This window comes from Grammomys surdaster, unplaced genomic scaffold, assembly GCF_004785775.1.
Source record: "Grammomys surdaster isolate TR1022 unplaced genomic scaffold, NIH_TR_1.0 141, whole genome shotgun sequence".
NCBI classification, from domain to species: Eukaryota; Metazoa; Chordata; class Mammalia; order Rodentia; family Muridae; genus Grammomys; species Grammomys surdaster.
This window is the reverse complement of record NW_021604599.1, coordinates 3,729,328-3,747,150: the sequence shown is the minus strand read 5'-3', so window position 1 is coordinate 3,747,150 and position 17,823 is coordinate 3,729,328. Positions and strand designations below refer to the sequence as shown.

Here is a 17,823-nt window from a genome sequence, read left to right as displayed (position 1 = left end):
TTCTCTCCCCCCTCTTCTCCCCTCTCCCCCTCCCCCTCTCCCTCTTCTACCCCTCCTCTCCCCCATCCTGTCCCTGTCCCGTCTCCGTCCCTGTCCTTTCCTCTCCTCTCCTCTTCTCTCCTCTCCTCTCTTCTCCTCTCTCCCCTCCCCTTTCCTCTCCTCTCCTCTTTCCCCTCCCCTCTACCCCCTCCCCTCTCCTCCCCCCTTCTCTCTTTCTCTCTCCCTGTCTTCCTCTCTTTCTTTCTCTCTCCCTATCTCCCTCTCTTTCTCTCTCCCTATCTCCCTCTTTTTCTTTCTCTCTCCCTATCTCTCCCTCTCTCCCTCTCCCCCGCAATCCCCTGCAGTAGCTCTTTCAAGCCTCCACAATAACCAGTGCCTTCTTTGCAAAGTCCAAACAAGCATTTCCCCAGTCACCAGTATCCTATCTTCTGCTGTACTCAGCTCCTTTGATTGGCCTATATTCTAGTTCCCCGTCCCTCTGTATTTCCTGACACTTTCCCAAGTAACCTTCCTGTTTCTTTCTGCTTCTTCTAAATGCACACGGGCCCTTTGAATACTGAGGGATAAGTGAACAAGCCTCGTATTGTTCTGTTCTATGTGCATCCCACCAGAAAGCCATCCATTGTCATAACTATCAGTCTACACAGATGATTCTCAAAAGTATATGGTCACACAATGTAACGGCAGGCTGTCATTTTGGTGGCCCCTTATGTCTCCTACCCTGACCACTCCAGATCCCATTTCCAACTTCTATTGGGCTTTTAAACTAAACTGACTTCACACCAATCTCGGAACCTTTTCCAGAAGTCTCTCCTGAACTGAGTGTAGTATTTTCAGAATATAACCATTATGCCCCTTTATCTTAGGGTGGTGGTAATGGTCCTTCCTGACAATGAACCTAAGAGATCTGAGTTGTAAGCATGTTTATGGAGGTTAGTTTAATCATTTGAGTCCCTCTCTATGCAGTTCAGTAACCCCTGAGTGGACCATGTTGACTCTGAAGTTGCTGCCGGATTTTGCTCTTTAGACAATAATGGAAGCCGAATGTTCCCGCATTTCCTCTTCCCATTAATCCTTGAGTAAACAACTTGTGTGTTAATAATCCTCTAAATCCTATTTACAACAATGAAACCTTCCTAATGAGAATGAGATTCAGAAAGATAAATCTAGGCCTTCGGTGCATGGCCATCCGTGCCATTCAGTAACCCCTCCCCTCCACCAAGTATTTCAAGTATTTCCTATCCTAGTTCCCCTGCTAAAAAGAGACTATTTAAAAAAAAAAAAATCCCTTCCCAAAAGACTTTACGTGACCTCCTAGTCTCTGAGTTCATCTTGACTCACAGAAAACACAGATACTGAAAATGAAGGAGCTGTGTCCTAAGTTCTAGCTACAAGGTGATCGTCCTCTTGGTCAGTGCTTTGCTCTTATTATATATTTAGTATTTGGCTTATAGCTCAGCCAAGGTCACTGGGCCTGCTGCCTCCTTAGAGGGATGGGATCCTGGCCCCCACCACACACACATACACTTTGAAGCACCGTTAAGATAACCTTGTGATTTCCTTCCACCTCCATGCCTGACCAGCCACTTCCATACTCTGGAGCCCCATCATCAGAAAGGCCTCACTCTCTCACCACTAGACCTCAGTGTCCATGGCACAAAGTCCTAAGCCCAAGGCTAATTAATAACAAAGACACTTTAGAAGATGCCCCAGGGGATGACCCTCTTCTCTACACAGCCCAATGTCCTCTCTCTAAATGCTCACTTCTCCCAAATTTCTGTCCAATTTGCTCTTCCTATTCTTTAACATCCAAGGAAATCACTGGTCCTCTTCCCAGGAAAGATTCTGGGGTCACACAGAAATAACAGCATTTTTGTCACATGGTCAGATATTGCCTTGTTTTATTAAGTTAATGTGAGACTTGGCTAAAAAAAAATAATAATTTGAGTTCTATAGGCCTCACTTAAATCCATATCATTATTTTATAGACTAAGCACAGCTCCATAAAGCAATGGAGGCTTCTGTACTTTTAGATTTAGGTTTGGGGAATCTGAAGATCTCATGTGAGGCTGGAGAAGGGTCCATCTCTCTCCAGCTTCCCGGCTACCAATATCTCAAATCCCCCTGTGGTTGACAATCACAGATCCATCCATTGAGTCCTAGCTTCCAATGCCTTCTGAGAACCACACTTAGAATGTCTTTTTCACTAGTAAGGATAGAAACTCCAATAGGGGACAAGTCATATCTTGTATCCTAACGTGACCCCTCCCTCCCCACAGGATCCAGTCCTCCACTGAGCACACAGTCGGAACCTGATTGCACATAGTAACTAGAAAGTGGTGGATCCCCACAAGGCTGTGGAAGAAGCTTGATCAGGGGTAGGGCAGTACATGACCCAGCGCACAAAGGATGACATCAGATGCCCAGGGTTGAACTTCCCTTACACAAAGTCAGATGATCTTATATGACTCGTTTCCACAAGGAGTCAAGCACTTCCACCCACAGCACCTACCGCTCACATTCTGTTCCTGGAAGTCATTCTACTGAAACAGGTGTGATCTTTATCTCAGTTCAAATCCTGGATCTAAGTGTCGGTTCCTGAAGGAAAAGGAACAGGGAGGCTTATTTTGCTGGGGGGGGGGGGGAGAGGACTTCCTAAAACTTCTATTTACAAACACAGCACTCCAAGGCCAGGAAATAACAGAGTGCCTCTTGTTGACACAAGAGTTGGCTAACCTCATTCTTAAGAATGAGCTACCCTGTCACTTGAGATAAATGAGTTAATGATGAGGTGTTTTAGCCATCAAGGTGGATCTCCATGAATAGCCTTGGGGTCAAGAAGACTCATGTGACAACCAACCAAGAAGGAAGAAAAGAACAAATAAACCTTGTAGTTTGGAAACAAGACAGACAAGGGTTTGAAAACTGGCTCTGACATTTGGTTTTCTGAGCCTTCATGTCCTTAGTAAGAAAATGAGGGGAAATGATATTTTCATTAAATGATTATAAGAGATGGAATAATAGTGGCTAATACCTGATGTGTTCTGCTTTTGTGCTGGACACTGATTTAACGTGCTTTAAAATGAGTCATCTTCATTTCAACATCATGAGGCAGATAGTGTCACAGCCTCCAGTTCATAGAGAAGGACACTGAGACGTGACAAGGTTATATTATATGTCTAAGGCCCGCACCTTCAATGGCAGAACCTAGGTTGAAAACCACGGGCTCAGTCTTCACAGCTGGGTTGATATGCTCATGAAAACTTCTGGACAAAGGCTCAGGGCAAACAGAGATGCTAAGCAGAGGAATGCATGAGAACAGCTAAGGGGCCTGCAAAGGGGAGCACACAACCTTCATTTCCTACCTTTATGGTATTCAGAACCCACCCACTACCCTATGACAGATATAAGGTCTCTGAAAGACATGGTTCTCCAAATTACCTCAAAGTTGTCCTTTTTCTGGCCCCTTCCACATCTATCCAGGCTACTCCATACAATGACACACCCTGCCTCGTTCAAAAAACTCTCAATCATTCACAACCAAAGGCCTAAAAATCACTCACCCTTCTACTCTACAGATTACTCTACAGATTCAATTCTCTCGCCCTAGAGCAAGGTCTCTACTTTGCCAGACGTCTTCCTTCCCTCTCTTCAAGTGCAGTGCTGGGCTTAGAACTCAAGTCTTGAGCTTGTTGCCAGGTACTCTGTCACTGAGCTACATCCTCAGCCTTCTTTTTCTTTGTCTGAAAGTCCTAACCTACGTGTGTCTTGGAGCCAACAAGCTCTGGAATCCTGATCACTATTTCTGGGGCATCCATGGGAATTCTTGGTGCTGCATACTGACAAGATGATGAGAAGAAATATGCCCCCCCTCAACTCCTCAGCCATGTAAAGCAAACCAGACAGCACATATGTTGTGCTGTATTATGGCTGGCCCAGCCTTAAAGAGAAGACAAAGCTGTGGTGACCATAAAGTCACAGAGTATGACTGCCCAAGCAGGGATTCTTCTGTGTAAATAAGGAGGGGTGTTTTGACTATGAGCTGTAGGGTTTTTTAAAAATAAAGACAAGGAATAGGGAGATGGTGTGGTGTTAGGTCTCAAATCCAGACAAAGTGGACCTGGCCACCATGTTCTCCAGCATCTCAAGGTGGAAATCTCTAGCACTGAAACCACTCACTCTGCTGAAGAGGCTCTGTCCTGAAAAGGACCCATTTGGCCAACATGTCAACTTGTTTGCTCCCAATTCCCTACTTCTGAAGATTAAACCAAGCACAATTTCTTCCTTCTGACAAAGTAACTTGATCACCATAATTTGGGATATCCAGACCCAGAGTGGAGGGAAGAAGGATCCCAGACCAAGAGAGCAAAGGCACTGTTTTCACTATCAGCAGGACAAAGGAGAAGAGGTCCCTACAAGACCTGCAAGTGGTGGTGGAATAGCTGCCCTAATCAAGAAGGAGAATGGTTTCATCAGCAGGGCTAGCAGATTTGTGGGTAACAGCATGGGCTGAAGGCAAGCCCTGTTTGGACCACAGTAAGTCCCTTTAAAGGAGCCTGGGTTGAGGCATAGACACATTGAGAAAGGCCCCAATATCCAGACTAGGCTGAACTCACATAGGTAACACAGCAAGCTTCTCAAGTTAGCACCTAAAAACACTTTAGGTCAGACATTATCCTTCATGACCTCCTTTTTAAAAATCTTGTAATTCAAAGCCTGTAGGCTTCAGCCCGTTAGGAGAGCAGAGAAAGATGGAATTGCCATATAGAGGCTATTCTTAAAAGACCCAGGTTCAAAAAGGATGCTGTTCCAGGCTCCTAGGAAAACTCAAACACCATGAAATGCTCTTGTAAAATATAGTCTAGATTTGTCAGATCTGCCACAGTGGAAATCAAGAAAGGCACTATAAACCAAAACATGATAGGTAGAAACTCTCTTTCCTTATATTTAATGACTGTCCTAGTCATTGTTCCACTGCTGTGAAGAGACACCATGACCAAAGCAACTCTTATAAAAGTATTTAGTTGGGGGCTTGCTTACAGCTTTAGAGATTTAGTCCATTATCATCATGGTGGGGATAGCAGCACATCATGAGCTGGAGCAATAGTTGAGAGCTACAATCTGACTCGCAGGCCAAGAGGAAACATTGGACTTAGCATGGGCTTTTGAAACCTCAAAGCCCACCCCCCAAGTGACATACTTCTTCCAACAAGGCCACACTTACTAATCCTTCTAGTCTTTTCAAATAACACCACTCCCTGGTGACTAAACATTCAAATACATGAGCCTATGGGGCCATTCTTATTTAAGCCACCACAACAACACAGCTCTCCCTATAGGAAACCAAACCCCTAACCATCACAAAATGATATGTGCTATCAAAGACTCCAAAAGCAAGATACCTGAACACCAATCCTTGCTTCTGGAGAGCGCCTCAAAACTTAAACATTTCCTTGAGAAACAAAATAATTTAAGCAATGAAATTATCAGATCAGATGATGAGAAAGGAAAATAATTGTTTGAGAAAACAAAAAAGGTGTCATATAAAAATGAGCATTTATAGTCTTATTAAATTAAGAAGTCATGCTCAAAACCTTCCCCCTCTAGCTCCCAAAACAGGAAAACCAGAGGATAGAGAGATGGATGAGCAGTTAGGAGCACTTACTCCGCTCATACAAGACCCCAGTTCAGTTCCTAGCACCCATATTCAGCAGCTTACAACTGCCAGGTCCTCTAGCTACAGGGGGATAGACATCTGTGACCTCTGCAAGTGCCTGCCCTCACGAGCATGCATCCACACACAGATACACAATTAGATACACAAAAAAATAAAAATAAGATGTTTTAGAAAATCAATACTGAATGTCTCTGCCTTTTTTTTTTTTAAACAACAACTGAAGTTAGAGGCAGACTCATTAGGTCTGACTTGCTTCTGTTGCTCATGTAGGTGGCCCTCTTCTGAGAACTGTACCACCAAGGTAGTAGCTTTTATTTTTGATGGCTACTTAAAATTCACATCAAAATAACAAACTGTGAACATTTAAAAGTACATGTAAGTTAGGTGTATACTCAGGCTCCAAGGGTGAAATGCACTTTCATTTGGCCGGAATTCTAAGAGAAGAGTAAATGACTTTTGTTTTATTTTGTTTTAGGATTATTTTTGTTTGTTTTACAATTTGTTTAATTCTCAATGTACTTTTGAAAACCAATTTCTGCAGAAAACAAACAAACAACAAACCTGGTTCTTGCTGCATCTTATAAAAACTAAAAGGATTTTTAACGTGTTGTGTAAAAGAAAACTCCATAAACTAGCTAACTTATAAACAAAAGAAATTTGTCTCTCACAGGTCTGGAGACCAGAAGTCCAAAGTGAAGAAGCTGGCAAATCTGATAAAGGCCTTAGCTTGGCTTCCCTCACTGAGTGTGCTCGCATGTGTTAGGAGGGACAAAGCTCCCAGGACCTATTCCACAACCTCTCCCATGGGGCTCTATTCTTATGATTCACACCCCCCCCACCCCCATCCCGCCGACCCCACACACTCCCAAGCTCCATCTAATGGTATCAACACTCAAGTTAGGAATTTAAGGAGATACAAACATTCCTACTGCAGATGCATGGCAGAGGAAGATGCAGAAGTCATGATGGGATGGAAGGAAGGCAGCATGCCCACAGATGCTCCCAGCTCCTTCCTTCCTTCTCTTGTGCACTCAGATGGCATCATTTTATAAAGGCTCCTGCAGTGAACAGGAAGCCCGCCTGGGTGGCACTCTTCATGGAATCTAGTTACTTAAAGCAGTTCTCTTGGGAAAATAAAAATGCTTGCAGAAGATTCTGTTTCTGGTTTATATTTATTAAGAATTTATCAAGGGGAGATAGGGAGAGGAAATGGTTTAAACTACAGAAATTAATCCCTCCTGAGAATTTATCTTAGAAAATTAAGCGTTAAAATGAGATCTGAACTTTTCGGATGTTAATACTCGTTTTCTTGGGATTTAATAAGGGACTTGATGCCGTTTGAGCTTAACATAAAAAGTTAAACACAAGATCAGATTTATCAAAAAGAGAAAGCCAAGTTGATGGCCCTTTCCCCAGCTGACTTATCAGGTTATCTCCCAAAATAATCAACTCCCTGTCTCACATAAGACATTTTTGTTACATTTTTTTTTATTTTTAATGTGTTTGTTACAATTTTTAAAAATGATTTGCAAATGGAAAAGCCCCTGATATACTTCTATTATTTTTTTCTATTTTTCATGCTCAAAATAAACACAACGGAAGACACAAACTCTCCAGGTGACAAGCGAATGAAAGCCCCAGACAGAATTTAATCAACAATTCTTACCTTGGGCACAAAAGACCGAGTATAAGGTTTGAATTAACAAGGGCTAGGCACCAGTAAGTCAACCCAGACAACAGCAGACGCTGTTCTCCTGTCAGCGTCTCCAAGAGTGAACTCTTCCTCCTCCTTCATTCATGTTCCCCTGTGAAATTCAAAGAGCACATCCACATGTGGCACTGAGAAAAAGGCAAGTAGTCAGCGCAGCCAGGGAGAGAAACAAACTATCCTAAGCTTAGCTCCAGCTCAGCCTTGGGATTGCCTGTTGTCTGAGCCCCTGCCCCTGTGAATAAGGGAAAGCATTTGACCTCTTTGTATGATAGCAGAGCCATGGCACTGAGAGCATCTCCCTCCCCATGCTACAGGTACAGTTAATGAAGTCCTCAGTTCACAGCAAATGTGCCCAAGCCTGCTGGAGGTCATTAAGTGGGAATGTCAAACACACCCCAGTCCACTGCTCTGTGAATTCCCCATGATTCCTCACAAAGCTCAAGTCTACTGTAGAGATGTCCATCTTAAAAGTACACATCATCACCTAAAGAACAATTTCCTGTGGCATTCCCAGTGCTGGGCACCACTGGGGTTAAACTGTTACCAAATAGAGCCATAGGTATAAGTACCTTCTCAGAGTCCCCCAGGTGAACTTAGGGCTACTTGAGGCCTGTAGCCTGGGAATTTGCTGCTGTGCACCTTGGGTGCATAGTCACCAACCTGTGTGGTTTGTTGGATGCTGCCATGGGCTTACAGGATGAAGACAGACTATGTGTCATTCCATGATCATCCCCCCATCCATGTATCAGTCCCCCCACAAACCATCAAATGGCCAGTCCCTCAGATGCTGGGGCCCAGATCCAGATGGAAAATGCCAACTGACGAAGCTTGGGCTCTGTCAGATAGGGTTGGTTCGCTTTCAGTTGTGGTGATCATGGATATAAAGGATTCTCTAGGATAGGTGAGGTTAAACCCTATGGCCACTGCTGTCTCGGGAGCTGGGGCTCTGGACTATGCCAGGACCAGAAACCAGCACCTCAACTCAACTTAACCTTTCTCCTTTCTTGCTGTCTGAAACAGACAGCAAACAGCAGGAGTCTACAATTTTCCCCTGTCTGAGGAAATTCTGACTTGAGGTCCTTGACCACCATCTATTTAGAAGCATAGCAGAGAGGCTAGATCTTGTTCCCTCCCACTGAGAGTCACTTCCAGATGAAATCTGGGAGCAGATGAAGAGACTGCAGGCATTCAGACTGTAGCTGATGTATGTGATATGTGGACGTGCGCACACACACACACACACACACACACATACACACACACACACCTGCACCCTCATGCACAGAGAATGAGGGCCTGACACTTGCCTGGGGGACTGGGACCGTCATAGACAGTCTTTGAAGCCCACTCCCATAGAGGACTCTCAGACATGACACTAGACGTGATCATTAGCTTACTAAGGACTAAAGCACAGGAACCTGGGTTACCTGAGGGATTTGGGGAGGTTATGAGATTCTTCTCTTTGTTCAAGGAACCATATTTATTTGGTAGAAATTTTTTTCATTTTAAAGAATACCAGAGATAATCCACCTATGCCCCAAGCCCCATGTCCTGACACATCAGATACAGAGACATCGACATCTTACACCTCCTTCTAACTGCCTCCTCTCCATTCCACCCCTGCCTGGACAGTCAATGGGAATCCCTGCTTTGGGTTCAAAATGTCTTGCTATTTTGTGACTAGGGATCTTTTTCCATTTCTTTTTTTCTGGGAATCTGACCACAGGGAAGCCTGCAAAGGGTAGGAGCGGATGTGGACCATGAGAGGAGTGAGGACTGAGTCTGTCATGGGAATCCTCAGAGACCTGGAGCAGGGGCACATGGGAGGAACTGAGGCTGCTCTGCTGTGTCTCTCTCTTCCCAGGCCCCAGAGTCAGCTCCAGCTCCTCTCACGGATCCCTGACCTTGCCTCCTCAGTTTCCCCCCAGATTTCCTGGGCCACTCATAATAAATGCCCAGTTTGCTTCCAAGTGCTCTGCCGTGCTTGGTGTTCTTCATTTCCATCTGGAGATCCTTCCCTAGTTCTGTCCTTTGAGATCCTTGCCTCACCAGGGATCCAGGATCCAAGAAACAACAGTAATCAAAGGAAGAACAGGCACTTCTGGGAAAGGTCTAGAAGCATCTTCCAAACCTTACATGGGAACACCTGTTATGAAAGGAACCCATTTTCCAAAACAGACTTTGCAATGGAGGTGAGGGGTAAGCGGAGTGGGAGTCTATTAGGGAAAAGGGGGTAAAGGGGACTCTATTATACTTCCTCCCTAGACTGTCACCCCATATCAGTGTTCAGATAACAGCTTTATGTAACTTGATTTTATCCACATAGAAACTGGATGTAATTTGGCATTTGGTGATTATGTGTGCTATGTACCATGTAACAACTTAATAAAAGCATAGAGAGCCTTGCAACAAGAGATTAAGTGGCCCAGAATCCACCCTTTAATCTTCCAAGCAGAACGTTCTAAAGGAGAGCCTACGAAATGGGCAATTATCAAGATGTCCTCCTTCCTCTCTACTGAAGGCAGAGATCCTTGCCAGCCCCAGGGCAAGGCTGTTTGTGTCCTGAAGCATAAATGACCCTCAAGCCAGACTTTCAGGAGCCTGACTTGGGGGAGAAATCTAACAGGTCATCTCATTCTTCTTCATTGTTTAAAAAAGCCTACTCCTTTCTGATGGGCATAAGATACAGCACGATCACTCCTGGGGGGAAACATTTAAAGGCAGGGGCCACCTACTGCCTGGGTGCCAAAGGGTTGCTATTTACACGTGCACCCGCTCCTCTGTGGCTCGTCTGTCATACTCTAGTCCTGGAAAGGCAAAAGAACATGGCGATTCAGAGCATGACCTCAGGTCTACTGTGCAACAAGGAGTCCTGTCGATCGTAGTCTTGGTCCTGCCATTGGCTACGCCATTGACTATCCATGTTGCTTTTAGCAAGGCATCTGGTCTCACTACCTTCAAAAGCAGAACTTAGTAAACACACCATCCCTCGAGGGTTAGTGTCAAAGTTAAACAGTGATTCGTTTAGTGCATGGGATGCACTTGGCCAGCTCTTGACTCTGTGTCTGAAACACAAAAGGAAGAGGGGAAAGCTGCCACCATGAGAGCAGAACCCAAGCTCCCCAGCCTCAGTCTCATCCACAGAAATCCAACTAGCAACTCACAGGCAAGCATGCCACTTTTGAAGAAAACACAGCTATCATTCGGGGCATGGATTAAGAAGGGAAACTAAGTGAATAAAAAATGATGAGCACCTATGGCCACATACCGGACCATACTTCAGCATTCTAGACCTGCCTCAGCATCTCCTTCAACATTCACATACAAGTACACTTGGTAGCGACTACTCTGGAGGGTCAACAGAAGTAAGGAAGGTAGCGGGGTTAGCATGGGAAGGCAGGGCCTTGCTCAGGATGGAAGCCCAGTGCGTGATTGGCTTTCCCTATACTGAGCAAATGCTGGGTTTCCTTCTCCTATAAAAGACGGATATAAAAATAATACATTGTGTCTACTTCATAAAGAAACATGCAGAGTGCTAAAGAGTGCATGTTATAATAGCAGAGAGAGTCACAGAGAGCCATAGAACTAAGGACAAATTGAGGGGACTCGTTTGAGTCAGGAAGTGGTAGTCCAGGTGGCATGTGGAGACCCAAGGCAGAGGCTGTGGTCAAGGAGCCCAAAGGTCTCCTACATAAAGAGGGAGGAAGGTGTGGGCCAAGGAACGTGAGAACTGGCAGGCGGATGCTATCAGTGTTCCAAAGAGCAGGGTTGGGGGTGGGGGCGTTCTCAGAGTTCCTCCCTACCTCCTCCACACTTCCTAGCTACTTCAGTGACAGCAGGAGATGGAAACTGCTTTTATCAAACCACAGTTACAAACAGTACTTAAGCTGCTTACTTACATGAGATAGTAGTTAAAAATATCTCTCCTCACACAGTAAGTGTTTCTTCAGAGGGTAGCTTGGTCTTTCATGGATAGAATTTGTTTCAGAGATAAAGTCTTCCTATGACAAAACATATCCAGCAATTGCATTACCCAAGACATAATAAAGATTGGTAACACCCAGACATATGGCCTTTGGTGTGCAGCTTCTATGTACCCTACAAATGGGGTCTAGTTGTGTGTGTATGAGCATGCATGTGAGTGTCCCTGTGTGTGCATTCCCTTCCCTCTTCCCATCTTAAGGAGATGAACTTTCTTTAGGTTGGGAAATATGATTAAGCCAGAGCTCTTCAGAGAGGAAGAACAGAAAGTGGCCACTCCCATGGGTATCATGACCAATACCACTAACAAGTGTCACCTGGCCACTCCTATGGGTATCATGACCAATACTACTAACAAGTGTCACCTTGCCAGGCAAGGGTATAGGCTAGACTGTGTGGCATGGTCAGCTCTAGCAGCTGAGGGCTCTTTTGACACTTCACTGGGATGCCTTTAAATTCAGCTCAAGATCACCAAGCTGTGTGTCTGTAGGAAACATTGAGTCCTGGGCACATCTACCATTGGATCAGAAATGCTCGCTAAGATCACAGAAAACATTAATAGCCCCAAACACCATATTAAATGCCAGACGCCATCTCTTCTAGATGCTGGCCCTCCAGAGGCTCTCACACAAGTGCTTCCCTCTGTGTGCTGGGACAGAGGATGAGAGCATACATGGCCCATTGGACTGCTCCCAGGACCTCTGCCCAGGGTGCTGTGCTCACATTAATCTCCTCCGTCCCTTCCTCAGGGAACCTGCCCAGAACTCCCAGCCACACAGATACCCACCTGGTCAGGCTCATCCTACCATGTTCTCTCCGAGGTGAGGGTTACAATCTCACATTATTTCTATGGTTATTTCACTAATATCCATTTCCCTCACTGAACTTCAAATTCCAGTTCCCACACTTATCAGCAAGGATCTAGTTTCTCCAGAACACCTAACCTTTAGGTGGGCTCTGTGGGATGTCAGAAGGCTGTGTATCCTCTCGTGGAACTTCTGCCACACGGACTGAGAACAAGGCTGGAACCTGCCCAACAGAGTAAATGGAATGGAGTATTATGCAGCTATGAAAAAGAACGATGACCTAAAGCACTTAAAAATATGGGTTGAAACTTAACCAGAAAATAAAATGGTACACTTATCATTTTCATGCTGGCATCACACCTACCTGTGAGGAAAGTGGGAATACCAGCAACAACACAGCAAAAACATGCTGTGCTTGGTGCCTGCCCATGTCCAGCTCTTCTTTGGACTTCATTAGTTCTTAGGAATTCACTAATGAGCAAACCCTGCTTCCTTACCCTCAAATTGTATTTTAAAGACTTACTCTCAATTGTCTTCTGCCACAAAGACTTTGTTCTACATCTCATCACCATCTGGCCACTCAGAGCCCAAACAAAAGCAGGAACCTGATAATGTTTTCCAGCTTCTTCCACACTGTGCTTTCTCCCTGCCTCCTCTGTGCAGAATACTGAGGCCTTCCCACCCAAGTCCCCACTCTTCTTAACTCCCAACCACTCACCCTGAATGAACTCCATTGCTGATTTCTCCAGGAGTTCTTCTGGAGCTGAGCCCACACCTATGGAGGCCAGCTGACCTGTACTGTTCATTTCATAACACTTCTGAAAGTGGACACTGGCCCCTGCTGGTTAATGTGTCCCCTAGACTGAAACCCAGGCTGAGATTCTGGTTAATATCTAGTTAATATCTCATCTAAACTTAAGTGTGTAATCCTAGCCCTGAGGAGACTGAGTTGGAAGGATCATGAGTTAGAGGCTAGCCAGGACTATACAGCAGGAACCCTGTCTCAAACAAGACAAAAATAACACGCATTTCAGCTCATAGTAGGTATTGAATACCACAGTGGGTTTTTCAGCTCACAATAGGTATTGAATACCATGGTGGGGTTTAAAAGTATTGTATGAGGAGCTGGAGGAGTGATTCCGTAGCTAAGAGCGTTTACTGCTCTTACTGAGGATCTAGGTTAATTTCCCAGCATGCACACCTTCTGCCTCACAACCACCTTCAACTCCAGTGCCAGGGGATCCACTGCTGCCCTCCACAGTGTGCGTGCACAGTGCAGAGTGCACAGCGCACAGACATACACTCGGGGCTCATAAAATGAATCTTTAAGAAATGATACGGCAGGAGAATTTAGGATGTTCACAAGGACATCGAGAGCAGACAGACAACTGTCCATCGGCAGACTCTGGAAGCCTGGAGTAGTTGGTGGGACTCCTATGCTAATGACCCCAGGCATCTCTGCCTGTGTGTAGTTCCCTCCCATCATTCTCCCTTCACATCCATCTCTGGAGCAAGCATGCTCAGAGGTCCCTAAGAACATGAAGCCCAGAGAAGGACTGAGTCCACACATCTACTGCTGACCCAGGAAAGCAACGCGCAGCAAGGAAAACAACTGTACCTTCAATGCACAGCCAAGTTTCAGAAAACATTATAGACATCCTTTCTGCCCTCCCTAAGAATCATGAGAATGACAGCAAGTCTTTAAAAACAGCCGCCAGCTGGACACACAGGCCTTGAAAATACTATGGCTGCATATAAGGACTAGAGGCCTGCCACCCCACCTTTTCTATGATTCTCCTCATCTCAGACAAGAGTAGTGAAGGCCGGTGACATGCTGCAGAGGGGGAGATGGGAAGCAGGGCTGTCCTTCTTCCCTTTGAGACTACATTTCTCATTCTGGTATTCAAAAGGCTTTGTACATCTCCCATTAAACCTTGGGCTGAAAAACCTACAATTCCGTCTATCATATGGCCCCGAAATACCACTCCTTAGCATAGGCTCAAAGGATTTGGCATCCTACTCCATGGACACTTGCTCAGCAACATGTATTTCCAGCTCATTCACAGTAGTGAGAGATAAAAGAATAAGGGAAATGGGTACATATATACCATGGAATACTATTCAGTTGGAATGAAAAAATGAAATCATGGAATGTTCAGGTAAATGGATGATGGCACTGGAAAAGATTATATTCAGAGCGGTAACCCCAGACCCAGAAAGACAAACATTACACACGTACTCTCTTATCAGAGGCTCCTAGCTCCCAATGTCCAGATGTGAGTGTGTGAGTAACTACAGAAACCATAAGTTATAAGGCACTGTGGGAGGTGTGGAATCGAAAGAAAGAAAGAAAGAAAGAAAGAAAGAAAGAAAGAAAGAAAGAAAGAGAAAGAGAGAAAGAGAGAAAGAGAGAAAGAGAGAAAGAGAGAAAGAGAGAAAAGAAAGAAAAAAAGAAGGGGGGGGGAGGGAGGGAGGGAGGAAGGGAACAACCAAGCAACCAACCAAGCAGGCAGGCTGAGCAAGTCATGGGGAGCAAGCCAGTAACCGTCACCCTTCTATGGCCTCTGCATCAGCTCCTGCCTCCATGTTCCTGGCCTGTTTGAGTTCCTGTCATGACTTCTTTCACTGATGAACAGTGACATGGAAGTGTAAGCCAAATCAACCCTTCCCTCCCCAAGTTGCTTTGGTCTTGGTGTTTCATTCAGCAATGATAACATTAACCAGGATGAAAATCATGTAGGAAGAGAGCTTGGGGGTGCTGCTGGGAGGAGGGTAGTGAGAGGCAGGTGACAGGAGAGCACAAGGGTTGTTGCAGGATATGGAAGGGGACTGGCAAGGAGTTAGATGAGTGTGGGGGGAGGGAGGAGTCTGGTACAAGAAGAACAAAATATATATGAAAATGTCATAATGAAATCCATTACTTGTTATCTTAAAAACCTTAAAATGCCCTTGGGCCCCTCATCCCTGCAGGCCCAGCATTGCCTGCCTCCAGTGTTAAGCTCACAGAGTCGCAAGAGACGCTTCTCCTGCTCCCCTGTGGGGGGCTGGTCTTACTGGTGGCTGTGAAAGAGCAGTCAGAAGGAAAGGACAAGGTATTTTAGTCACCAGGGTTCCAGACATCTGTCTCTGTGACCAGCTAAGCTTGTTACTTAAATAAGCATAGTCCAGTTAGGTCCGAAGTCACCTGTTTAGAATGACTGGGCACACTGAATTTGCTGCCTCATCTGAGATGGCTGAATGCCTTCTTCTTACTGCCCTGCCCTGCCTCCACTGACTGAACATTCTGGAACCCTCTTCTGCCTTTTAAGTCCCCACTGTACTCCCACAGTTATCCCCAGATCCTGGACGCTGGGACCCAACAGTTCCCCACAAACTGATGGAAGCTGACAAAGCTGCTGTCTTCTTACCACCCATCCCCCACCCTCCACTGACTCAACCAGCAACCAGTCTTGTTCAGAGCCCACATGAAGAAGCCATTCTCCTCATGTATTCTCCAAAAGTATCTAGAAATTTCTGCTTTGTTGAAATCAGTGTGTGTATGTGTGTATGTATGTGTGTGCGTGCATGTGTGCACATGTGTGTGTCTGTGTGTGTACATGAGTATGCACATGTATTTTTACTCTGTGCTATGTGGCAAGAGAATAGGAGAAAATGTGTTAGATGTTAAGTTAGTCTCCATTCCAGGCGTGGTAAACAGGTTATCAATCCGAACACTCTCTCACACTCAATGTCCAAGCCCAGTTCATTCCGATTGACTCAGTAAACACGAGGCAATTCTTACAGCAGCCAAAACTGAGGATGAGCTGCACAGTTACACAAAGACGCTCATCTAAGGGGCGCTGACTGGATACATAAATGCAGATGCCGTCTGACGAGTTCAGAAGCAGCAGGGTCCCTCTGCTCCCCATGGGACTTAACTTCCATCTGCTCTGTGCCCCTTGTATTTGGACAACTGTGGAGAACATACCATCATCTGTGTCATGTTAAGCGGGATGGGGTTATGTTAACCTTCCTGTCTAGCTTGTGAGCCCCTAGAAAGTAGAGATGTGTTGTGATCATTGCAAATAGCTTCCCAAGAAGTTCATATGTATTTTAGCATCAGAAAATCCTGTCGTACTAATTCTAGGAGTTAGAGGGTATATCTAAACAAAGCACACACAGAGCCTTGGCTACGCCAGTTCCTGCAGCAGAGGAACTGTGGCTGAAGACAGATAGGCCTCTGATCATCAAAGTCCTCTTCACGATGACACAGTTTAAAGGTGGAATACTGCAGAGATCACACATCACTTAAGAGACAAGTGTCACTAGAGCCCACATCTCCAGGTCCTCCCTAGGCTCTAGGTCTCTGAATGCTGAACAATGCCTCCTAGTCGTCAACCTGGCAAACCTAGCATTTTCAAATCTCCTATACCACTTTCCAATACAGTGAATAAACAAAAATTGACCATATGTTATTAGCTTATTAAAACATTTGATCTAATTTCCTTAGTTTAACATTTTAATATAGTTGTGTTATCATTTCTAAAAATAACACTAAAGAGTTGATTGCTACTTTCTTATTCAACCATAAATTCAAGTATAATTCCTATTAAATTTCAAGGGCCATTCAGGGACTATTTAATGTGGGTCCCTCTGTGTGTAGCAATTGTTTCTGGAGAATGGGAATGTCTCATGTTCATCACTAACAATTCAGAGAAAAGCTGACCTGCATATGTTTCCTTCAATGCAGCTGTCTGATTTTTTTTTTCAGGGCCCCTTCCATGGAGTGAAGGTAGCTGACCTCTCTGCTGGTCTGCCTGAGTGTCAATCTACCCAAAACATAGGGCTTTGGCTAAACCCGGCAGACTCAGACAAGCTAAATTCGTAGTCATCACATTTAAGATACTGGCTGGCAAATATAAATCCCTACTTCAGCTCTCTAGACAGAGTCATATTCAAATGTTTTCACTACTTGCAGTCATGTAAACAAACCAAGAAACTATGCCTATGCAAATTAAATATGCATATTAACGGTGTTTATTGTGGATTGGAGTACCACAGACGATTTCCCAGACTCCTTTCTGTTGGTGTATAGCTTCTAAAATGTCTAGGGAACACTTTCATATTGTAAAACTAAAAACGTCAGTTTTAAAATCTATGACAGAAAACAATGGGTAGATAAATATTGTTAGTTTTGCAGACTGTTTATACCAAGCATCTGACTTTGTTTTGTGTTGGGGAGTGTGTGCGCATGTGTGTGTATAGGTGTATGTATGTGTGTATGGGTGTATGTATGTGTGCATGTGAGTGTGTGTGCATGTGAGTGTGTGTGTGTGTGTATGTGTGTATATGTGTGTGCAACAGAGGAAGGAAGATGTTGTGTGTCCTTCTCTATCATGCTGTACCTTATTCCCTTTGAGACAGGCTCTCTCACTGAATCTGAAGTTCACCATCATCTATTTGTTTGTTTAGTGGGCTAGTCTCTGTCTTCAACCCAACCCACCTCCACCAGTGGGGCCACATCTGGCAGTTTTCTATTGGTGCTAGGGTTCTGAACTCAGGCTCTCAAGCTTGTGTATCAAGGGTGCACTTTTATCCACTGGGCCAGCTCTCTAGCCTGTCTTTCTTTTCTTTTCTTTTCTTTTCTTTTCTTTTCTTTTCTTTTCTTT

The 17,823-nt window shown here is 44.8% G+C and overlaps 1 protein-coding gene across 2 annotated transcripts in view; it reads right to left on the bottom strand.

Moving 5' to 3' along the window:
• Positions 1-6,844: 6,844 nt before the first annotated feature.
• The window catches only part of Spata6l (spermatogenesis associated 6 like), a 40,644-nt gene continuing 29,665 nt past the window's right edge, over positions 6,845-17,823 (bottom strand). Inside the window, exons 11-13 of one of the 2 annotated variants that reach the window (XM_028764041.1) lie at positions 12,314-12,398; positions 11,288-11,389; positions 6,845-7,482 (exon numbers count right to left, since the gene is read on the bottom strand). In XM_028764041.1, coding sequence (XP_028619874.1) covers positions 11,300-11,389; positions 12,314-12,398 — 175 coding nt within the window. In that variant the 3' untranslated portion in view covers positions 6,845-7,482; positions 11,288-11,299. The remainder of the gene's footprint in view (positions 7,483-11,287; positions 11,390-12,313; positions 12,399-17,823) is intronic. The other variant, XM_028764040.1, reaches the window with a different exon arrangement.